Here is a 24,744-nt window from a genome sequence, read left to right as displayed (position 1 = left end):
TTGGTTTGGTTTGGTTTTTGTACTGGGGATTGACCCAAAGGGCACTTCAGCACTAAGCTGTGTCCCCGGTCCTTTATTTATTTATTTATTTATTTATTTATTTATTTATTTTATTTTATTTATTTTGAGACAGGATCTCACTAAGTTGCTGGGGCTGAACTCAAACTTGGAATCTTCCTGTCTCAGCCTCCTGAGTCACTGTGATTATAGACATTTGCTACTATGCCCAAACTCCTGTTGTATTTTTTAAATTGTTTTTGAAATAATATCTCAAATTGTTACTATTAATGATCACCTAAGATTATAGCTTTTAAAAATTAATTATGAATATAAGAATAATTAATAGTCTTTACTTTGAATTTGTAGCTGAAGAGTCTGCTTCTTTTGGCGCAAAGGGAGATTTGGCTGTTGGTGACTGACATCACCCTGCAAACAAAGGATGGGAATGACCACCACCTCCCCAAAATTCTGCCAGTTTGTGTGACCCCCTCATGTGTCCTGGGCCTGGAAATTCTAGAAGCACTCTCTGTGGCTGCACCTCATAGCATCCTCTTCAGGGATGCTCTCCGAGATCAGGGTGTGCTTGCCTCTTCTACACAGATTTGACGGGGGTGACTGATCAGTGCCCATAGGATATCTCCGTATGGCTTCCAAATGCATTTTACTCAGCACTGCTGGCACCATCACATAGCCCAGAACAGACATGACCTGTGCCCTGTGATAACATGGAGAGGCCAGTTTAGGCTTTTGCTGATCCCTGTCGTAACTACCTGGACAACCAACACTCCCAAGGTTTTAGTATGCCTGTAGAGATCCCATTAGTCACTCCATGATTGTAGTGGTATGGAAGCCACTTGAAGTCATGATTTGGATGATAACTTTTTAAAACAAACCAAAACCTACAACATTAGAAATGTATATACTTTTTAACCATTTTTACCTAGAGGTCAAACTAAAATCCTGCCTGAACTGTATTTTTTACATAGTAAATTTTATATACCACACAATTTACCCTTTCCAAATTAAATTTGAAATTAGTATTTCCAGATTCTCTCACTGGAGGCTACTTCTATATGTATAAATCCCTTTCCAAAAGAGAGAAAACTGGGTCCATTTTCCTCGATATTACTTAATGCAGTTTCTTGTATATAATCGACCTCCCAGCTGTGACCTGGCATTATGTACAGACTGTCCCCACAACTGCTCCCTTACACTTGCATCACTTTTGGGAGGATGGAAATCACACTATCTTTACTGGCAGGAGAAGTCACATTTTTTTTTCAACACTTCAATAATCTGAAGTTTCTTTGTTAGCAGGTCAGATTGTTTGTGTTGAACGGACTGTCCTGTTGCTTCAAAAACCCTTTGGGTGTGTGGCCTCTGGTGCTGGCTCCTGTGAGCTGACTGGCCCAGTGATACTGGATGAACTGGACTCCCTCACACCTGTTAATTCCATTTGCAGTGTTCAAGGTGGGCAGCCATCTCATCAGAAATAGTATTTATTGTCTTAATGTTGTATCATTTTGTATTCATATATTGTCTTAAATATTGTATAATTTTTGTATTCATTTACTCATTTATTTAATAAGTTTTTGTTGAGTCTACTTGGGATGTACAAGGAACAAAATAAGAAGAGGTTCTTAACTCTCACACTTAAATAAACATAGGACTGCATCATTTCAAGTGCTCCATTTTCCAGTAACTAGCCTTATTGGGGAGGTCAGGGAAAGCTCCCTTAAGATAAAAAGCTTGAACTGAGATCTGAAGAGTGGGTGGGACAAATTATGGCAGGGATAGGAGCAAGAAACAGGACTTATAAATAAAGGTAACGGACAGGAGAGAGCTGGTAAGCCAGGGATGCCCTGGAGCAGGCAGGATAGGCAACTAGATGGAGGGACTAAGAGCAGACCAGAAAAACCAATTAAGAGTATGCTCTGGCCAGGCATGGTGGCACACACCTGTAATCCCAGCAGCTCCGGAGGCTGAGGCAGGAGAATCAGAAGTTCAAAGCCAGCCTCAGCAACTTAGTGAGGCCCTAAGCAACTCAGTGAAACCCTGTCTCCAAATAAAATATAAGAAAGCTCTGGGGCTCTGGGGATCTGGCTCAGTGGTAAAGTTCCCTGGGTTCAATTCCTGGTACCAAAAAAAAAAAGAGAGAGTATGCTCTGTCATCCACAGAGAAAGTACATGGTCCATCCATCCCTGCAAAGCAGATGGAGGGACAAGGATGGCAGTTGTAGCAGCCATATAAAAGTAAATCCAGGAGTAGGTTTAATTAGGAGGGAAATTGATGAATTGGGTTGAATGGAGGGCATAGATAGATGGAGAGGATTATGCAGCTACCTCTAAGCTTCAGGCTTGAGCGAGGAAGTGATGGTAATGCTGTTTGTCAAAGCAGAACATGTTGAATAAGGCAGAACTGTCTCATTCTGTCTGGAGAGTTTGGGTGTTTTCATTACATGTAAGATGTTTCAAAACTGATTGGATATATGGGTCTGGAGCTGCAAATGTCACATGAAGCACATGACTCCCTGCTTTAGAGGGAGTACGTGTGTGTGTGCAGGTTGGGTTGGTTTGCTACATGTTGTTCTGTCACTTGCTTTCCTCACTTAATATTCTATCCAGAATGTCTGCACAAGGAAATAGAGATCTATTGTAAGAGTTTCACAGTCACATAGGAGTCACTTATGAACAAACTATTCCATCAGTGATGGACATCCAAAATCTTCCTGTGCTTTTGAAATTATAAACAAGGCTGTGATAAAATCATTATTGGACATCATTCCCTACTGACTGTATACTATTGTCCTACTATTATATACTATTATATAATATTATCGTACTATAAAGGAGGATTTCAGGAATTTATAGTTCAGGTATTTTTTGGTACTAGAGTGTGAACCCAGGGATGCTCCACCACTGAGCTATATCCCCAACTCTTTTTATTTTTTATTTTGAGACCATGTCTCACTAAGTTGCTGAGGCTGGCTTGAACTTGCAATCTTCCCACTTCAGCCACACCCAAATGGTTCACATGTTTTTAAACAGTTTTTTTTTTTTTGAGATATAAATTCAATTTACATTTACAACTCATTCATTTAGCGTGTTTTTAGCCAGGTGCAGTGGTGCATGCTTATAATCCCAGCAACTCAGGAGACTGAGGCAGGAGCATCACAAGTGTGAGGCCAACCTCAGCAATATAGCAAGAGCTTGTCTCAAAAAATACTTGTATTAATACATCTGTTAGGTGTTTTAGTACATTCACAAAATTGTGCAACCATTACTACAGTCTAACTTTGAAACAAAAAGAAACCCTGCACCTATTATCAGTCACTCCCCAGTCTTAGGAAACCGCCAGTGTACATTATGCTCCTCTGAGTTTGCTTGTTCTGAACCTTTCATATAAATGGAATCATACAATATGTGGTTTTTCTTGATTGGCATTTTTAAAAATATTTTTGTTTTAGTTGTAGGTGAACACAGTACCTTTATTTTATTTTTATGTGGTGCTAAAGATCAAACCCAGGGCCTCACACATGCTAGGCAAGTGCTCTTCCACTGAGCCACAACTCCAGCCTTTGATTGGCATCTTTAACTGAGCATGTTTGTAAGATTTATCCACAATGTAACATTTCAGAATTTTTTTTCCTTTTATGGAAGAGTAATATTTCATTGTATATCTATGCCACATTTTATTTATCCTTTCATTAGTTGGTGAACAGTTGAGTTATTTCCACTTTTTGACTATTGTGAATAGAACTGCTGTGAATATTCATGGAGAAGTTTGTTTGAACATCTGTTTCCAAATTTTAGATATGTATCCAAGAATGGAATTGTTGGGTCATATAGGTAGCCTTGCATTTAACCTTTTTGAAGAATCCCAGGGTATTTTCCAAAATGACAGCTAATATATATTTTTGTTCTTTTAATTTTTTTGTTTTGAAGTAGTAGGAATTAAACCCAGGACCTCAAGCACTGAACTGCTATACCCCCAGCTCTTTTTATTTTATTTTGGGACAAGGCCTCACTAAGTTGCCCAAGCTGGCCTGGGACTTGCTATCCTCCTGTCTCAGTCTCCTGAGTAGCTGGGATTACAGGTATGTGGCCACCACACCCAGTGTTTATGCAGTTATTGCTAAACTACTTTCAAGAAAGTATACAGAAAGTCAGATTTCCAAAAGAAACCTTCTAGAGGTGTTTTTCCCTACCCTCACCCACCATTAGTTTCTGATCCTTTTAATAATTTTTATGAACAACAGCGAAAAGCCTGTGATCCCTGTGTGTATTGCTTTAAATCATGTGTTAGTTGCGAAATTGAGCACTTGTTCATAGTAGAGGCCATTTGAGATTTTCTCTTCTGTGAATCTCCTTTTATGTCTAGTGCTTGATCACAACTATGGTTATGAATAGAAAGGGTAATGTGAGCACAGTGGAACACAGATCCTACAGACAACAGACTCCACCTTAAGATCTACATTTTCTCATCTATAAAATAGGGATATGAGAATTAGCCTCAAAGCATTGTTGAGGATTAAATGAGATCATGTGTGGAAGGCAAGAAGCACTCCGTCTAGTACAGAAAATAATAGACAACTTAATGCTACTAGGAACCACAAAGGGAGGGGATGGCTGACTGAAACCAGTGATCAGATCCCAGTGGATTTTGATTTCTCAGGCAGTTAGAAGGGTATATGGGAAACCCACGGAGGTACTAGGTGCCATTGTAAACCCTCCCAAGTCCTGGGGGAAAGGCAGGATTTAGAAAGGGGAAACCAGTCTAGACCAGGGTGGGATTGGATTGGTTATGTCTTGTTCTGCTTTCCGTGGCCATAACTGATCAGATTTTTAAATGATGCTATTCTGGAGCCTCATATACAAATGATGATGCAAAGCAAAGAAAGGGTATCAACAGGAAGAAGTATGGAAGGCAAGGGGTTTGGGTGGTCCAATAGACTACAGTGGCATCCAGAAGCCCCAATACAAAGCTGCTTCTTGATGTCCAGCTGCTCAGCACTCCTGAGCAAACAGGCTGTGGGGGACAGATTACAAAGTGTACACAAGTACTGCTTCATTCCCCTGAGCAAACAGGCTATGGAGACAGAGTACACCATGAAGATGGGCACAGATTGAGTCCCATGAGTGGACAGACTATGAAGACCAAGCACATTGTACAGAGTGGCATAGCCTGGGTTCCCTAAACTGACAAGCTATGAGGAGAAATCCACAATGCAGACCTGTGCCCATCCCATCTCCCTCTCCCACCCCCTCACCCCTCTTCTTTTCCCCTCCCCCAGGTTCCCTTAGGTGCTGTTACTCATGGCCCACAGCCATTTCCCAAACTTGGGGTCTCCAATCAGTCACCTCTGAGGACTTCTTCCTTCCACCTTCCTTCTCATTGGTAACATTCTCCTCCCACTCTACTCTCTCACCTCTCCCAGAGCTCAGGATTGATCAAGGGCTTAAGGAGAGAAAAGGATGGCAGAATATCCCTTCCACCCCCACCTTTGTGTAATTCTTGGCCCTGTATCAGAAAGTCACTACAATGCTTCAAACCAATTCTGTTGTACTGAACTCTTCTTATTCTGTGACCATAAGAATCACCACCACCTAGCACACTGTTTTATGAGAAAACAAAAGCACTGTTGGCCAAAGGAGGACTTAGAACTTAATCCATTTCTAACTGCATCCAGCAAGTGCCACAGAGATGCAAGAAAGAATCAGGTCATCCACTCTCACACCTGCAGCAGTAGGGCTTAGCTGTTGGCACACTGAAGGAACTTCCCTGCACTCCCCCGGCCAGTTTTAAATTGACCTTCATTTGCAACCTGACTTTATGAGTTCTCAAAAATGATATTAAATCACTGAAGTTATCCTTTTCCTCTGTAATCTCCTTCTTGATATCTCTCTGTTCTAACTTTGCCTGGTTGCTCTACTCTCAGATATTGTCTTGGTACCCCAGGAAGTAATACTTTAGATTTGTTCAAACTATAGGTTTCTGTAGATGTTCCTCACCAAGTTGAGGAAACTAAACTCCTTTTTTCCTAGTTTGCTAAGAGTTTTGTGTTTTGTTTTGTTTTTTGTTTTTGCAGTGCTGGGGATTTAACCCAGGGCCTTGTGCTTACAAGGCAAGCACTCTACCAACTGAGCTGTATCCCCAGCCCTGCTGAGAGTTGTTATCATGATTAAATGTTGGATTTTTTCAAATGTCCTTTCTGTGTCTATTAATCTGATTGTATAATTTTTCTTCTTTAGCCTGTTGATATAATGGATTACATTGATCTTTGAGTGGTTGAATCATCCTTGCATACTTGGAATAAATCTCAATTGATTGTGATATATAATCATTTTTACATATAGTTGCAACTGTTTTGTTGAGGATGTTTGCATCGATTTCACAAAAGATGTTTGTAGTTTTTCCTTTATGTAATCTCTCTGTCTGATTTTGATATTAGGGTAATGCTTTCCTTATAAAATACAAATAAGTACTGTATTCCCTCTGCTTCTCTTTTCTGGAAGAGAATGTAGAGGTTTAATATAATTTCTTCCCTTAATGTTTGGTAGACTTTAACCATGAACCAGTGGTTTCTGTTTTGGAAGGTTTTTAATTATTTATTTCACTTATTTAATATATACAGACCTATTAATGCTATTTCTTATATGGAGTTTTGGTAGATTATATACTTCAAGAAATTGATCCATTTCACCTATCAAATTTGAGACACAGAGCTTTTATACTATTATTATCCCTTTTTAAAATCCTTTTAATGTCTGTGGGATAAGTAATCATGACCCCTTTCATTTCTGCTATTACTACTTTATGGCTTCTTTTTTTCATTCTTGGGTAAGCCTTCCTAGAAGTTTATCTGTTTTTATCAATCTTTTCAAAGAAATTTTGAGTCTTGATTTTGATTTTTTCTATTGATTTTGTTTTCAGTTTCATTGATTTCTGCTTTGTTATTTTTATCCTCCTTACTTGCTTTTAATTTGCTCTTTTCCTTATTTCCTAAATGAAAGCTTAGATTATTAACTTTAGATCTTCTTTTCTGATATGTGCATTCCATGCATAAAGTTCCCCCATACACTTCTTTTGTTGCATTCACAAATTTGATTTTTTTAATTTTCACTTGATTCAAAATATTTTTTAATTTCTTGTGCGACTTTTTCTTCGACTTGTGTGCCATTTAATCTCCAAATATTTTGGGGCTTTCCAGCCATCTCATTCTGTTATTGATTTCTAGTTTAATTCCTTTGTGTTCTAAGAACATAGTTGATATGACTTATGTACTTTTTAATTTGTTAAGGTGTGTTTCTTGCCCAAGGGTGTGGTCTTTCTTGGAGTGTTCCACATAAGTTTGAGAATATGGTTTCTGCTGTTGTTGGATGAAGAGTTCAGTAATGTCAATTAATCCTATTGATTGATGGTACTATCAATTCAACTCTACCCTTACTGATTTTCTGCCTGCTAGATCTGTCAATCATTAATAGAGGGGTATTGAGGTCTCCAACTATAGTAGTGAATTTGTTTCTCTCTCTTCCATGAGTTTGCTGCATGTATTTTGAAGCTCTGTTGTTAGGAAAATACACATTAAGGATTGTTATGTCATTCTAGTGAAATGATACCATTATTATTCAGTGACCAATAGTTTTCCATGTTTTCAAGCCTGTTTTGTCTGAAATTACTATAACTGCCCCAGCTTTCTCTTACAAGCATTAGCACCCTGTATCTTTCTCTATACCTTCACTTTTAATCTGTGTCTTTATATTTAATGGAACTTTCTTATAGACAACATGTAGTAGGCCCTTGTATTTTGAACAAGTCTCTTAATTTGTATATTTGTATATTTAATTAGTCTCTGTCTTGTAACTTATGTATTGGAACTATTCACATTCACGGTGATTAACATTATAATTGAATTGATACCAATCGTATTTACAACTGTTTTCTATCCATTGTCACTGATTCTTTTTATTTGACTTCTACCTTTTCTCATTTTAATTGGGCATCCTCTATGAATCCATTTTTTTCTTTAATCTCTGCATATCCATTATACTTATTTTTAAATATTTTCTTGTGGTTGCCCAAGAGTTTGAAAAGTACATTTACAACCACTCGAATCCACTTTCAAATAGTACTCTCCTACTTCTCAGGTAAAGCAGGTACCTTAGAGTGTTTCCAGTTCCTTCCTCTATCTCTTATGACATCATTGTCATTCGTGTCACTTGCCTGTAAGGTATAATCCCTGAATATATTATTGTTATTATTTAAATGAACTATTAGATCAATAATAACTTACTGTTCAATTTAGACTAAGAAGTATAAAAGATTTTAAAAAAATGAAAACAAGGCAGGATCTTGATATGGACTTCAGGTCTCAAGAGATCTTCCTGCCTAGGCCTCCAGAATAACTGGGACTATAGATATGCAACTAGAAGAAATATAAAAGTTTTATTTTACTTTCTCATATTGCTTCTGTAATGCTGTTCCTTTTTTCATGTTGACCCAAGTTTCTTACATATCTTCTTCCCATTTCCCATTTTCATCTGCATTCCCTGCAGGTCTCCTCTGCTTCCAGGCCTCCCCTGAAACTGCCCTGCAGGCCTGTGGGTGGGTAAGGGGGATGTGTAAATAGACTCTTATCACAGCAGCACTTAGTGTTGCCAGATCCTCTGATAAGAACCAATCAGCCGGGCATTAAGAGAAAAACAAAGCCCAGCTGCAAAGTAGGAAAGATTGGCAAACTTACTCCACCAGGAGTGCCCATAGTAAAGCAACAGATGGGTGCACTGTTCCTACCAGGTGTTCCCACCCTGTATACTAGCCAGCCCTGAACCGCCTAGCTCCAGCTCCCTCAAATCCCTGTGGGGCTGGGGTCTTCACTTCTCTACAACAGTAGTAGGTACTCCCTTCTCAGGCTTTCATCCTTACTTCATCCTGCATTCAGTGGCCCAGGATTCAGTGATGACTTGTCCCTAGCCTGACTCTACATCTGCAGGAAGTCTGTACTGGGGATTGGGCAGCTCTCAGCAACTGCTAAACCAGCTGAGCTTCTGTGTCTCAGATAGTTAAATATTGAGCATTTTCTCAGAGCAGGGCTTAAAAGAACCCTGAACACATTCCAGAACAGAATGCATGTGAAGGTGTTTATCATTCATAGGAAATGGAGCCCCCCTGAGAGGCAGGCACTCATTCCTCACTGAGCACACCAGGCCTTCTCATCTCTGAATGTCAGTTCCCAGAGTATGCAAAGACTTCTTTCCACTTTATTTTATGCGGTGAAATAGTCTTGCAGCACCAATTTTTTTTTCTCCCTTGCACCATTTATTCTTCTTTATTCATAGCTCACCAAGGCTGAGGAACCTTCCATACCAGTCTGTGAATGGGTCTAGCATGCCTCCGAGGTGGTAAAGGACCATCCTCAAACCAGTTCTCAGCTTTTAGGTAGAAGAAATAAATGTCCTTCTTCCAGGAAATTGCAGGGAAAAGGGTGTAGTGGAGAACGCAGAGTAATTGAAGAAATGTGTACATCAAACTGGCATTGAGTCTCAGCTCAGAAGGACCCCATATAGCTTGTAGTAGAGGCACTTTCCTTAACACTCTTAGAAAGACCTTTTTTTAAAAAGTTTTAATAACTAAGTGACGTATGCCTTTCCCAAACCTAATTATGAGAGATTTCTGTACAGAAGATAAGCAAAGGATGAAGCTTTTAGTAGCAAACTGCAGGCAAGCCAATGAAGGTGGCATCACACCCCTTAACGCTGACAAAAACTGTTTATTTTTTTCCTTCTGGTGCTCATTTAAGTGAATGTTCTAAACACTAACTATTTAATAATATACTTCCAAGCCACCCTTAAATTCATTTAAGTTTGCCCAAAAGGATTTCTAGTGGTTTGTAGATGAAATACATTTCATCAACTCTTGCCTTATTTTCTAATTGGAAGGAAATTACTTAATCCAATATAAATGTAAATGCTGTTAACAACCATGCATATCCTAGGGTAAAAAGGAACTTTACTTACTAGCAGCCTACTTTAATTAATTAGTTTAACAGTTGTTTACCAAGCACTGCTGTGAACTAGCTCCGTGTTGGCCACACAGGCCCGAATGGGAACCTGATCACAGTGCATGATGTGGTCTGGTGTTTGGGGACACAGCCATACATTTCTCTCCTTTGGACCTCCTGTGCATCCAACTATTATGGATGAGCTGACATTCCTTTCTGGCTGTATTTGTTGACTTTACTTTTCATCCTTTCGACATACTTCTGATTAGATTTGCAAGGAAAATGTCATTAGCTAGGACAGCCTTTTAAAAAATCAAGACCTATTATTCTCATTTTTAAGAAGTCATTCAAGTCTGCATTGCATGAATGTATTTTAATAAACCAAGCCTGCTATTTCCCATAACTCTGTTTTAGCCTCTGTAGATATATTTTCTTCTAATGCTTGTTACAGTGGGAAATGAAATATTTTGCTTCAGTAATGAGAATGGAAACTCATCTATTTATCTGGAAACTCAGGTCACTCTTACTTTTTCTTTAAGCATCTAATTCATCACATTTCAAGGATGACCTGCAATTTGCCAGTATGTCTTGATATTATCTTTCATGCTTCACATCCAAGGAAATCTGACCATCTTGATCCCAGCTGTGGTGTTGCCAACTCCACAGCTGTATTGCCTGCCCTCCCTCAATACTGGCCCAGCCTACAGCCCTACTGGGTTATGCAGGTTTATCAGAGGTACAAGTTTGACTTCGCCAATCCCCTCACTGACTTCTCTGAGAACTTCCCTGACCCTCAGGCAGGACCACAAGGCATCTCTACTGCACTTTTCAGAGAACTTTTCCATTTCTCTATTTAGCATTTACTTCATGATAATTTTATTCATTATTTGTTTATCTGCTTCCCCAGCAAGACTGATTGCATGGAAGTAGATAATGTTCCATTTATCTTGTGTTTCAGGGCCCACATCTGTCAAAAATATAATAGCATCATGTAGTTGTATGTGGTGGTGCACACCTGTAATTCCAGTGATTTGGGAGGCTCAGACAGAAGGATCACAAATTTGAGGCTAACCTCAGCAACTTGGCAAGATTCTATCTCAAAATTAAATTAAAAAGGACTGGGGATATAACTCAGTGGTAGGAAGACTGTGGGTTCAATCCCTAGTACTGCAATAAAATGGGGGGATGGAATGTAGCTCAGTGATAGAGTGCTTACTTGGCATGCATGAGGTCCTGGGTTAGATCCCCAACACCCCCCAAAAATTAACATTATATGCTTAATTGTTAGTTGAATAAATAAACCATAAATGTTGTAGTAGAAAAGAAATGCCTGCATTCATAATCATAATAACAATAAGGAAACCAGAGAAATCTTATTTGAGAAGATACTAACAAACCACTAAGAATATTTAACTTTTCTTATGGAAGAAGTGGAACTAAAATAAGCAATTCCATTGTACCTGTTGAGAAGGCAAATTCTTAAGATGATGAATGTGCAATATAGTGAAATTGGTACTCTGTGAATTGGGGCAATATAAGTCAAAGAATCCTTTTAGGAAGTACTTTCTGAAAGGCTTTTTTCTATATCTCTACTACTCATACTCTGGGAAGGAGTAATTCTACTTCCAGGAATCTGTCTTCAGTAAGGGCCTTGATATAGAAAAGGCCTATTTTCGGACATAGTCATTGTCATAAAGTAATCCAGTAAGAAGCCTGTGATCCCAGCAATTCAGAAAATTAAGGCAGGGTGATCGCAAGTTGGAGACTAATCTTAGCAACTTAACAAGACCCTGTCTCAAAACAATTTTTAAAAAGGGACTGGGGAAGCTCAGTAGTAGAGTGCCCCTGGGTTCAATCCCCAGTACTACAAATTAATTAACTAATTAATTATTCTAGAGACCTAATGTCCAACATGGGGAAGGGTGGAATGGAATCTATCAGCTCACTGGGCATCAGTAAGATAACAGTTCTTCCAGCAGCTGTGTAGCAAACCCATTAGCACAGGCAACATCCATGGGTGGTTTGACCTTAACAATTTAAATATGTATGCTTCTGGGGGGAAAAAAATCAAGCCAAAAACAAAGATGTTTGGTTAGGTGGTGATATTGTAGGCAAGTTTAAAAAGTTGTTTTAAATTGTTTTAATTTCATATGTGTAATAAGTGGAAATTATAAATAAAAAAAAAACCAGAAAGATTTATATAAATTTATCAGTGAGAAAACAATCTGAGTGTTCACATGTCATCTAGGTGATCAGAGCAAAAACCATCTCTGGGTGATCAGAGCAGAAACCATCTCTGAAAGTCTGACTTTTCTCTCACGTGGGCCTAGGCACTGTGGTTGGAGTGGATGAGAACACTGCTTTCTCATGGCCTACATGTGACTGGTGTGGCAATGGGAGATTGGAACAAAGGCCAGAAGATGGGTAAGCCTGACCTGAAATCCCCAGGGCCCAAAGAGCATGACAGCAACTTATCCCCAAGGTCACACAGCCTTGCTGCCTTCAGCAGCATCCCCGAGAGCTCTGAGGGGAACCCACTCTGCTGAGCTCCAAGAAAGAGGCCACTATGCCTGTGGGTTTCTCTAACTAGTATTTTCCTGTTGCCTTTGCAGATACTCCTGTCTCATAAAAGAGCTGGCTTTTGTCCTTAGCTCCTTTATTGTTAGTCAGGAAAAAAAAGAAAGACAAGATAAATATGAATAAGTGAGACAAATGTGGTGACTATGCAAGTGGTTCAGACTTTTCCAGACACCAGTGAGCAGCACTGAACAGTTATTCCTTCCCTGCTCACCTTTTCTGCACCTCCCCATGGGCCATGGTGAGGACTTGTTGTCTGTGCATTTTGTCCCTTTGGAGTCAGTTCCCCAGCCTCCCAAATGGACTTTGTAGTGTAACAGGCAGAAAGGGGTGTGCTCAGTACTTGGCCTCTCTTAATGAAACAAAGAGCAAATGTGACCTTGATACCTGCTGGGTTGGTGGCCTTGTGTGTATACAAGACATCTCCAGGTCACATGGAAGAGGCTAGAGAACGTGGATTCAAGTGGAACCAGTAGGGGAGCAAAGATAGTGGTGCCTCCCCTCTGCTCCATGTAAATGATAACTCTGCCTGTCCAAGGGTCCCCTCAGCAGCATTCAGCCACTGTCACCAAAGCCAACCTTCATCCATCAGAATAGGACCAGACTCTGGCCAGTCTCAGGAAGTTGAGTCTGATAGCATACCCCTCTTTTCTCCCTCAGCAAACATTTATTTTTAGAGAAATGTGTATCTATAGCTAGATCTTGTCTGATGGGCCCTCTCTGCTTGTTTGTTTTTCCTGTGCATTTTCACACAACAGAGGTACCTTTTTCTGTGGGGACTGTTCCAAGTTGATCACATCTCCTGTTCTCAAGAGGCACCTACAGGTCTTTCTGGACTGCCCCTCAAGGCCCCAGTGCAACGTGAAGGTCAAGGTAGGAGCCTAGTACCTAGAGCACATGCTCATTCTCCACATCTATCTTGTGGAACTCATGTACAGGAGGGAGCTGAGGCACTTGTATATTCTTTTGTCCACCTTGTGATGTTGATGTATGTGACTCATGACTGGGAGGGAACTATACCCAGAGCTCTCTCCAGTCCTCAGATTACCCCTTCACAGTCTCCATATTGTAACTTTAAGTCATGTTTGACTTAGGCTCCCACTGGAGCTTTGAAGAAGAGATAGGCAGTTTAGCCTTAGCCTGTTAATTTTGAGAACAAGAGTTATTTTTGCATGAGTACTTACTAGTTTTAACCCAGCCCTGTTCCCCTGTCATTGCAGCTGTTGCAGGGCAGTATTTCTTCACTGCTGAGGTTTGCCGCCTGTGAGGATGGGGTAAGTTCAGGGAGGCCCAGCCTAGGTGTGCCCAACACTCTTGATCCTGAGTGAGCAATCATTTGCAGAGAAAGAGCCCTCTGTCATGTCTGTTCAGTTACAACAAATCCCACTGATTTGCCCGCCTTGAGAATTAAGTGCTCTAACAAACCAGCCACAGTGGTGCATGCCTGTAATTCCAGCTACTGGGGAGGCTGAGGGAGGAGGATCACAAGTTCGAGGCCAACCTCAGCAATTTATGAGACCCTGTCTCAAAATTTTTAAAACATGAAAAGGGCTGGAGATGTAGCCCAGTGGTAAAGTACCCTGGGTTTTATTCCCAGAACTGCAAGAAAAAAAAAAAAAAAACAACCTGTCTGTTTACATATTGAAAAATGAATATATCCTGCCACTGTCATTCTCTAACAAGTGCCTATGTAGGCTGATGAGATCCTTTCCTCTTTGGAAATGAGGTTATTTCCAGATCAACCATGAAGAAAATACAGTGGGAATCTGTCCCACTGGCTTCGATTTTAGTAACGTGAGCTGGAGGTTAGTGTCCTGCTGCCATAGCTTTACAGCTGTAAAACAGAATTGCCTAAGATACTCTTTAGTTTTTTAGTGATGGATATTCCAGACTTTGTGTAGCTGAAAATGTTACCATTATTCCTCAAAACTGATTTGCCTGCCTTGAAAATTACTGAGGTGAGGTTTAGTAGAGCACAATGTACTCCTCTAAGAGAAGTATCACCAAAGTATATAATTTATAGGCCAAAGACAATTTCTACATCATGAAATTTTGGCCTTATAAATGGGAATTCTGTCCTTGAGTTACTACTTGTATTATCAAACCCATTTAAAAGAACCACAAGTGATTCTTGGAATTATCAAACCTAGAGAAGGGTTCAGGAGCTGACTTGGGCCAGCCTCATGGGATGGAGGGACAGAGAAGACTGATCATTCCCAGATCAACTTTGGCCCATTGAACAGGGGTCTTTTCCTCTTGGTCCATGTGACCAAATTCCAGCTCTGATTTGAGCCAGAATGTGTGCTGTCTTGATCCACCGTGTGGAAAGACCCCTTTCCTCAGCCCACCAGTTCCTCTCCTGGCCCAGTATTCAGGACATGCTGTGGAGAGCAGTTGATCCTCTTTCAGCTAAACCAGGGCTATTAGAGTTTGGATTAAATTGCCATGTGGGTAAATCTGTGAATATCCTAAGATCACTGGTCTGAGCCTTAACTTCTGAGACCTGCTTTCACAGGAGCATCTCCTATGGAGTTCTGAGAAGAGTATCTATTCCCCTTGAGATAAAGCCCACTGGCTTCAAAGCTCGTGGGCAACCCCATGCTCCAGCTTAGACCCTCCATCTGAGCTGCTGCTCCTGGGATCCAAATAGGGGTTGATGATCAGACAAGGCTGTAAGAGGGTACATGTGCAAGTGTTTCCTGATTGTGTAAAAGTCAGTAATCACCATGGGCCAAGAACTGAGTTCACTGCCATTGTCACATGTGTTCTCTCCAATCTCCTCATCATCCCAGTAAGACAGAATACACCTTTTACTGCTAGGAAGTGTACGACCTCACCCAGATACATCTAGTCAGTGTTATCCCTGAAGAAGTGACTAACTAGCAGTGTTGGTAGCCAGCTCAGATAGGGGGCATGTGACAGGAACATATGGAAGTTTCAGCATTTAGCAGGGCCCGTTGGCTGATTCCTTGTCTCCTGTCTTTCGGAGAGGGAAGAAGAAAGAAGAGGCCGTACTGGGTCAGAGGGGTCTGCCCAAGGCTGATAGGTTAGAGGTTTCCAAGATGGGGGACTGGGGGTTTGGCAGGTGCTAAAGATGGCAGATAAGGGGTTTCAGAGAATGAATGTCCACCCATGGAGAATGATGGGGGAAAACATTGAAAATGCTCCTGCATAAACCCACAACCTAAAAAACTGAAACTGGTTAACACCTGAGTGTGGCATAGAGCTCACCCACTGATCCATGCTGCCCGGTAGCTAATGTTTTGCCCTGTGGCTCCACAACTCCCATTCCCTGACTGGGTGCTGCAGGTTGGTCACCCACTGGGCCTCCATGGGCTCCATAGGAAGCAGCTTGGTGCTTCCTCCAGGAAGTCTCCAGCAATGTACAGCACTTTATGCTGCCTGGTAATCGCTACCCCTCTTTAGGGACCAAAAGGTCCGGAAGCCCTGGCAGTTCCTCCCTCCTTCACTTGATTTCCTACTGGCTGAGGCACCTTGACCCTACCACACATTTAACTTCTTAACTAAAATGTTCCTGTACTTAAAACCCTACTTAAAAAGAGTTCAAGGGGACAGGCATGCATTCGTGCACATGTGAGCATATATGTACAAGTACTTGTGTACATGTTTGCTTGAGTGCTATGGGCATGTGTGTGCATATGTGTGTGAAGGGGTACAGTGTGGTCACAGCACCAGGTGTTACTTTTGTGAATGCTCTGACTTCAGAGTTCACACCATCAGAGCAAGGGAACATTCCAAGCCTGGAGGTACACATTTTAGGAAGCTCTTCACCCTACCCCCAGCTTTGCTCTCAGTGGCTATTTGGGCCATTACATCTGTCCTGGAAAGGAGCTAATTGAAGATGACTATCAAAAGTTCTGTGCAAGGACAGGAGCTGCAAATTACCCAATCTGGATTCTGTCAGTTTCCTGGGTGAGAATACACATTCACCAAAATCCAAAGAATCAAATTAGGGCTTTCCATAAGAACCATAACTCCATTCCCTGGAGCAAATGTACTGTTTCTGGTTAGGTTACATGAGCGTTAGATTTTATGCCTTCACTTTAATGTGGTCAAGTTACAAATGTGAAAACGATAGGATTGGCTGTCACTGTACATGTCATTTCTCAAAGGTAACATTATATATATTTATGTGGAATTTGGAGTTCATTCCCTTAAGTTTCAGAAAAGGAAAAATTTAGGGAACACATGCATTTTGCCATTTAAAAATAGATACATATACGGATCCACACTCATATGAATAGTGAGTTGGCTGTTATGGATATTTTAACCTCACCATGTTAACTTTCCCCAAATATAAAAGATTTATAATTTAAGCTTCATTTATGGGTGATATAGACAAACCTAACACTTTAAATAGAAAGGATTTTTTGTTGACTTTTTTGAAGTCAAATTTTGTATATTTGCGCTAGAGGAGCATAGGAATGCCTAGGCTATCTCCTTCCCGCTCACACCAACAAGCAAGGCTAAAATTATAAGAGATACCAGAGAAGTATCCAACTGTCCTGCTGCCCTCCTCCCAGTGCTGTTTGGTGACCCTCTTTCTCTACTGGTTGGTGCCCACCCTCGAGACCAAAAACTTTGAAGCTCTGTCTTGTTTACTATCATGAGGCTTCATGGGCTCATAATAAACCAAAATGAATGAAAGAATGAGTGGGTCATGAACTTACTGTCCATGCTACAGGTGAGTCTGTGGGAAAGCCAGAACCTCCATTATTAATTTCTTCTCTTCCAGCCTTGACCGGCAACTTTTACTCTCCCCATCACTCCAATAAAGCCACCAGTTGAGAACTTATTCTAACATTTTTTGCTAAAGAAGCCAAAACTCTTTACAAAGCACTTTAAGACTGGGTACAGTGGTGCATGCCTAAAATCTCAGCTACTCAGGAAGCTGAGGCAGGAGGTTTCTAAGTTCAAAGCCAGCCCCAACAACTTGGTGAGACCCTGTCACAAAATAAAAGGGTTGGGGATGTAGCTCAGTGGTAGAGTGCTCCTAGGTTCAAACCTCAGTACTCCTCCCCTCAAAAAAACAAAAAGCAAAGGAACGAAGCACATTTAAGTAGTAGGCTAGGTGTTTTTCATCAAGCATGTCTTACAGGTGGGAAAATGATAAAATCACAATGGTGGTATTCACTTCCCAGACTGATCCTGATACTTATTGCTACAAAATAAACCATCTTAAATGTTCAAGCTTACTGGCTTCAACATTTATTTTGCACACACACTTGCAGTTCAGATAGGACAGACTTTTTCTGCTCCACTGAATATCACCTGGATATCTACTGAATAGCCACCTCAAGCAGGGCTAGGGTAGCTGGAGCCTCCTTCAGTCTCCAGCCAGGGTTCTGACCAAACTCTCTCACAGCATGTGTCTGGGCCCTAACAAAGACAGGCAGAGGGTGGGTACTTTTTCCGTTGGAATGTTACTTAATGTCCTCTCCACTGTATGCTGTTCAGAAGTTAGTGAAGCCAACTCAGCCTCAGAGTGAGGGTAGTGAGACCCCCTTTGATAGGAAGGCACAAGTAGCCACAGAGTCTGCTTTGGCTACATTGTCTGCCCTCTCCAGCCTTGTTTTCCTTGGTTGTGACTGCTTAAAGAAGGAAGAGCTGAGTTAATACATACCAAACAGAAAGTTGTGGAAATTTATCAGGTGCCTTGGAGAGGAAGGAGTTGCCCATGACATTCCTGTGCAAGTGTCTCCCAGAAGTCCAGAGACATCATTTATCCCAAGACTTTGGGGCTTTTAATTTTCAGCTCCACTCTCTACCATAAATGATCTGCAGTTTGATCTCTGAAGGTCACGCCAGGGCCTAGCCTTATCAGGGTTGGGGACCCTGGTTACCCCATGCAGAATTCTTGTCAAAATGACATTTGCCTGAGATTATTAAGCATGTGAAGGAAAAAGCTTAGTCTCATTACTAGAACATAGGGGGAGGTGTTTAGTACAGTGTAACTTGAGAAAAAAATGGGATCCTATTAAGGGAAGCTTGGGACAAAGTTCCAGGAAATCCTTTGACTGGAAGTGTTGCTAGATGGGGACGTGACCCAAAGGAAGTGGGATTCTGAACCACACAGCCCCAGCCTGCCTGCCCAGCCAAAGCATAGGCAGATCCTCTACAAGTCTTGTCCCTGGTTCCTCCCCTAAGCCTGCTTATCACGGCATACACTAAAAACATCAGTGAGATGTGTTAAATGTTCCTGGTGTAAAAACAATTCACTTATCATAATAAAATAGTTCCTTCACTTGCCATAATAAAGGGGGCTTTTACAGCAGCTGCACCATCACCCCCAAAACCCTTCTCACCATTTGAGGACAGAAGGTCCTGGACTGGGGAAAGAGCCTGTTCTGTTCTGTGTTGCTGGGAACACAACATGCAGGGCTGGCTCTATTTTCTCTAACCAGCATGCCTTTATCACTGCAGACTTATGAAGTGAAGAGTGTACTCGGAAAGGAGGTGGGGTTGTTAAGTTGTTTTGTCCATTCCATAACCACCCACCCGACTAACTTCATTGGATTGGAGGAAATTGAGATTCTGAGTGCAGGAGGAACCTCTGCTGAAGGCCAGCGATTGCAACTGGATCTGTGAACTTTGCAATGTGACTGCAAGGGTCAGGGTGGGGGGCCGGGTATGGTAGTTATTTGTTAACTATGGATAGAGTGAATGTATTTTATGATCTTAAAATGAAACTTCCATTTTTCTGGGACAAATGTAAGATGTTTTTGTAAACTATAAATAAAAAGATCTTTTCTATGGCTTTATTACCTTTCCACAAATTTAGGAATATGTTTCTAAAGCTTTATGTTTATGTGAGGCAATAATATTGGAAATAATTATTTTGTTCAATTATAGCTTTGCAGTATTCAAATTTTTATCATGATCCATCATCTTTTCCTTGTGTATTTTCATTTCCCCAAAGAAAAATACCCTGCAAAGCTTAAAACCTTTGTCCCACATTGTGGTATTACTGTTCTGATACAATAAATGTCCAATCTAAGCATTCTGCAGTTCAGTATTTTTGGGAAAAAAAGTTCTGCAAAATTATGTCAGAAGTTAAACTGTTGTCCATGAAATATAAATAAGGGGCTGGGGTTGTGGCTTAGTGGTAGAGCCCATGCCTAGCACGTGTGAGGCACTGGGTTCGATCCTCAGCACCATATAAAAACAAATAAATAAAATAAAGGTATCCATCTATAATTTAAAAAAATATAAAAATAAGTAAGTTAACCAGTATGATGCTAGCTATGCTGAATAGAGATATGGGAAGCTCACTCCACCATATGCCTGTTTGATCAAGCTGGGTAACTGCACTGTGACACAAGCAAAGTTTAAGCAGATTTAGAGCAGTCGCTTATCATTATTCAGAGACAGAGATTTAATTATACATAAAGCCATGAATTATCTTTGGATACTGAAGATTTTGTTTTCTTCCTCAACATGACAGGCCGTGGTTAATTAATTATACAATATACGCTTAGACAAGAAAAGGTGCCTAATAACCAGTTTTCTTAGGATAAAAAGCAGATGGCTTTGTTTGGATTAAGTCTTGAAACATTACAATTACTAGCAAAATAGCTTGAGGACTGCCTTTTTATCTACTGCATGGCTATCTTGTCCTTATGCACACTGAAAATCTACTCCACTGAGATCGCGAAGACTAAGGAAAAGTGAAAGCAAAGTCCCATGAAAGCCGAGGATGAACCAGACAATTTTCTGGATCACTAGAGACCTACTCTGTCCTTCCCCCCCGACCCCCTGCGCAATATAAAATTAGGGATATTCTCAGCAGGGCCCCCAAATCAGCTGGCCCCAACCCCGCTCTGGGTCCTTTGGTGTAGCATCTCCCACTGGAAAGCTGCTAGCCTTAGGCGCGCTTAGTCATGCCTTATGTATTTTAGGCAAGCTAAAGAAAACATGTGGAAGTAGTCTCTGGCGTGTTTCAAAAGCAGGCTAACCCTAAACTCGGTTCCCCCAAGAGGAAAACACACCTGGCCCCCTTGGCTCCCAGGTGCTCACCACAGGCTAGGTCCTGGCACGCACCCTTTACGGTCCTGGCGCGCCGATGTGCTGTAATCACTGCGAATATACGAAGCAGGGGCGATTTTAAATGCTTCTTTATTCTTACAAATGCTGTAAAAATTAATATATAAAAAGTGATCATGCTCAGTCTTCCTCTTATCTACAATACAAAGGTTTTGTTTGAAAAGTTTTTTTTATACAAATGTACCTTAGCTGCTTCAATAGGAGTAAGATGTAGAAAAAGCTACCATTATAAAAATAATTTAAGGGAAAATAAACACGTATAGCTTCTCTCGCAGTTCAGTGAATAATGTAAGTCCAGGCTGTAGCTTCCTTTCACTCACATGTCCCAAAGAAACTGCAGCAGGCGCCGGGCGACTCTTGCGGCTCCCGGGCCCGTCGGGTCTGAGGTATCGATCGTTGGTGAGTCTCTCCCGGCCCGGGCCGCGCGTTACCGGCAGTCGGCGGCCCCGGCGGGCGGCAGGAAGGGCGGGCTGGGCAGCTGTTTGAAGAACTGCCGGAGGCCAGCCAGGTCCCGAGTGAGCTGCTCCACGCGCTGGTGCAGTTTCTCGTTCTCCGCCGACAACTCCACCAGCTTCTGCTGCATCTCCTGGTTGCGCCGCTTGGCCTTGTCTCGGCTCTTGCGCACCGCGATGTTGTTGCGCTCACGTCGCTGCCGGTACTCTGGGCTGCCGCGGTCAGGGCCCCTCTTGCCGGAGCCTTTCTCACGGGCAGGGCCCGGAGCAGGGCTCGGACCCGGGCTGCCTCGCAGTGGCTCCGGAGACGTGGGCGGTGTGGGTTGCGTGGCAGTCGCCAGGCTTACTACCGTCTGCGCGCACGCGGCCACCTGCGCAGGCAGCAACGAACCCGGCGCGTCGCTGTCGCCCCAGTCAGGTTCCCGCTTGAGTGGGCGCGGGACAGTGGGGCCTGGGCCGGGAGGCCGCGCGGGGCCGCCGGGCAGCAGCTCCAGGCCGCCCGCGCCGCCAGCACCTCCCGCCTTATGGTTGCTGTTGAAGAGGTCCGCGAAGAGCTCGTCGTGGCACAGCTCCAAGGTGGGCACGGCGGCCATGGAGTCGATGTAGGCACTGAAGTCGATGGCGCTCTCGTCGTCGTACATGGCTGGGGCCGGGGCGCCCGGCTCCCCCAGGCTCCCTGGCTCGGCCCCACGTCCTGGCTTGCCGGCCCGGCCTGGCTCATAGAAGGGCGCGGATTCCGCAGGCCAGGGCGCGCCGCGCGCCGGGCCGTCCAGGCTGAAGAGCGCGGCGCTCATGGCGGCGTCGGGCCAGACTTCGCGTCCAAGTGCTGCTGTCACCTCTCAAAGTCCCGACCCGGCCGCCTTTTCTAGCCCCGGTTGACGCGCACGCCCCGCCCCGGCTACGGCACAGTGGGGGCGCCCCGGGGTCGCGGGGGCGGTAGGCGGGGGCGCCTGGGGAGCCTCCGCCCCCTGCCCCCGATGCCGCCCCTAAACTTTCCACTGGCGTGACCCTCTCCAGGCTATTCCAAGCAACCGTGCCGCTGTCCCCCCGACCCTCAGACCCGCGCATGGGGGAGGGGTGCGCGTTTCTGTCCCCGCCCCTGGCCCATCCCGAGTCGCGCTGCTGGGAATAACCCTCCTTCTGCCCGCACTCCAGGGCCTTCCCTCCTTCCTGTTTGTGGGGTTTGGAGCCTCCTTGTTCCTCGGTACTGGGAGTAAAATTAAAACCAGGACTTGGCCCCGGAGTATGTTCGTCCTGGGCCTCCTCTCCTCGCCAGCGAAGAGAGAATCGGGGAGTCGGGAGTCGGGCGACCAAGGGTCTCCAGGGCCTCGGGCGTTCAACTGACCCAAGCGACCCTCACCCAGGCGCCTACGTGGAGGACCCAAATGCAGAAAACCGCCCTGGGTAATGAGGCGCGGGAACTTATTTTTAGCCACAGCCTGGTAGTGGGGTTCCGGCCGCCAGGGCGCGGAAGGAGCCTGCCTCTCTTCCCACCCGTTTGTCCTCAGCCAGTCTCGGATGTTTCAGGGAATTGGGGGCCCGCCCTAGCCGCCTTTCTCGGGATCCTGGGGCCCAGCTGGCCCTGAGAATAGAGTTTCGGCAGTGCAACCGATGCGTCCTGGCGGAGGGGCCGACAGGACCTTCTCGAAACCATTGATAATAGCAATGGAAGAGTGTAATCACAACGCTGCGTCTAGACCACCGACCATCCTAAGTGTAGTCCTCTCTTGGAGCAGGGTATCTGCCGCAGTTCCGGAGTCCCAAAAGCACTAGCTCTCCCCAGGAGCTCCCTGCGCGCTGTCATTTCTTGCTGGTCTACTAAAACAGTGCCACCTTGTGCTAGTCTCTAGCTTTAGCCCTCCTTCCAGTTCCAGATTCATCTCCCTATTAAATTCAAGAGGTGCTCTTGAATCTGAAGTAGTGGGTCCCTTTGAGGAGAAAGATAAAATCTATGCCAGTAGTTGTAATGGGATATTAAGTTGTTAGCGCTTCATATTGTAACATGAATGCATGAAAAAGATGAAGGAAAAGCAGGGCGAGGTGATATGCACTTGTAGTCCCAACTACTCCTTTTTTTTTAAGAAAAATATTTTGTTTTAGTTGTAGGTAGACACAGTACCTTTATTTTATTTTTATGTGGTGCTGAGGATCGAACCCAGGGCCTCATGCATGCTAGGTGAGCGCTCTATCACTGAGCCACAACCCCAACCCCCCAACTACTCTTTAAGCTGAGGTGAAAAGATTCCTTGAGCCCAGGAATCCTAAAATAACCTGCAGCTTAGTGAGACACACACACCATCTCAAAAAACAGGATGGATTTTTGTACCTTATTTTTCCTGCAAATTGGGGCAAATAATTCTGGTCAAGCCTATTTATTAAATCATTGTTCTGATGGAGACCTGGCCTCCATTTTGCATCCTTTCGCTTAATTTTTTTCACCAGGTTTTGTGTCAGAACACTAAATGCTAATTCCTAAAAATGTATTATGGGATGTTTAATGAGTTTTCTGAAAAAGTACAAATATTGCTTTAGAAGTACTGAGGGTACCTGACGTTTATGTTACACTTTATTAATTACCTATTTAGGGTAAGGATGCATATAATGTGGGCTCGTGCACCCTGAGAAAAAGGCTGGAACAAATTTCGTGGCTCTATTTATTTAGGGAACATAGAAACATCATTAAGACCCTGTCTGTAATCTATTAGGGAATGCATAATAAATGTTTATACAGAATAACCATATTCTCATAAAGAATTTGTAAACTTTTTCATTGGTATGATCTACTAATTCTGATACCAGAGACTCTATATAATAATATGTTTATTAAAACTCGGTTGAGTTTACAAGACAATGATGTATATTGTAATGCCTTGGAAGAGGTTACACAGCTCTTGGCTGATGGTGCTCTTCTTGGAAAGGATAAAGCTCTACATTTTAGGAACCTGTTCACCAGTACTTCATGATCACTTTTAGATTTAAGGATTTTTCTTCTTTTTTGTAATCATTATTTGCAGTCCCTTTGAGACTGTCTCTACTTACTTCCTATACCTCAAGGCCCCATCTTAATTCTACTCTTAATGCATTCAAAATAAATGAAAAGTTTTCTAGTCATTTCTCCTTGCTAGGGATCCATTTCAAGCAATCTCCCGAGACTTCCGACGTCTCTGGTGACCTCAGTACACATGTCAAAAGAATCCAGTCAGGAAGCATTCTTCTCCCATGTCTGCTAGAATAGTCTCACAAGAGATACAGTAGAGCTGTTCCAAGGAAGTCCACTCCCTGTGGACTTTTTACACACCTCTGTTTAGATATTCAAAAGACTGAAGATGCTGAGAATGTACTCTGGTGTCATTAAGGGTTGTCAGGATTAGAAAGTAAGTGCAGTCTCCCTGCTCATTCATGACACAGAGTGACCAGCTCTCTTCTTGGGAATCCTGTTTGAATTCTTCACACTACACAAAAACAGCTCTCCACTAAAACAGAAAATGTGAAATGTTTTGGAGCAGATGTAGCAGAACTTAAATATGAAATGAAATTTCAAGAGGTTGGGAAACTTTGTTGACTTCAGTGCCCTCTTCAGATTATTTTGAACTACCATATGAGACACTTTTGTTTACTTTCTCTACTAGGGCTAATTTTAATTGTGTGGT

At 42.7% G+C, this 24,744-nt stretch overlaps 2 protein-coding genes across 10 annotated transcripts in view; one reads left to right on the top strand and one right to left on the bottom strand.

Annotated features, from left to right (window-relative positions):
• The window catches only part of Spidr (scaffold protein involved in DNA repair), a 434,237-nt gene extending 414,628 nt beyond the window's left edge, over positions 1 to 19,609 (top strand). For 5 of the 9 annotated variants that reach the window (XM_047546285.1, XM_047546761.1, XM_047546605.1 and 2 more), the window contains 6 exons: positions 367 to 577; positions 1,315 to 1,470; positions 12,332 to 12,425; positions 13,337 to 13,451; positions 13,799 to 13,852; positions 19,023 to 19,607. In XM_047546285.1, coding sequence (XP_047402241.1) covers positions 367 to 577; positions 1,315 to 1,470; positions 12,332 to 12,425; positions 13,337 to 13,451; positions 13,799 to 13,852; positions 19,023 to 19,187 — 795 coding nt within the window. In that variant the 3' untranslated portion in view covers positions 19,188 to 19,607. Of the gene's footprint in view, positions 1 to 366; positions 578 to 1,314; positions 1,471 to 12,331; positions 12,426 to 13,336; positions 13,452 to 13,798; positions 13,853 to 19,022 lie in introns of all 9 variants that reach the window. The other 4 variants (XM_047546379.1, XM_047546844.1, XM_047546929.1 and 1 more) reach the window with 3 other exon arrangements.
• Positions 19,610 to 20,696: 1,087 nt separating this feature from the next.
• Cebpd (CCAAT enhancer binding protein delta) lies at positions 20,697 to 22,023 on the bottom strand. Its single transcript, XM_047547048.1, has one exon. The coding sequence runs from the start codon at positions 21,886 to 21,888 to the stop codon at positions 21,070 to 21,072; it is 819 nt and encodes a 272-aa protein (XP_047403004.1). The 5' UTR covers positions 21,889 to 22,023; the 3' UTR covers positions 20,697 to 21,069.
• Positions 22,024 to 24,744: the final 2,721 nt, after the last annotated feature.

The sequence above is a fragment of the Sciurus carolinensis genome, chromosome 1 (assembly GCF_902686445.1).
Source record: "Sciurus carolinensis chromosome 1, mSciCar1.2, whole genome shotgun sequence".
Classification (NCBI taxonomy): domain Eukaryota; kingdom Metazoa; phylum Chordata; class Mammalia; order Rodentia; family Sciuridae; genus Sciurus; species Sciurus carolinensis.
This window is presented reverse-complemented; position numbering and strand designations above follow the sequence as displayed.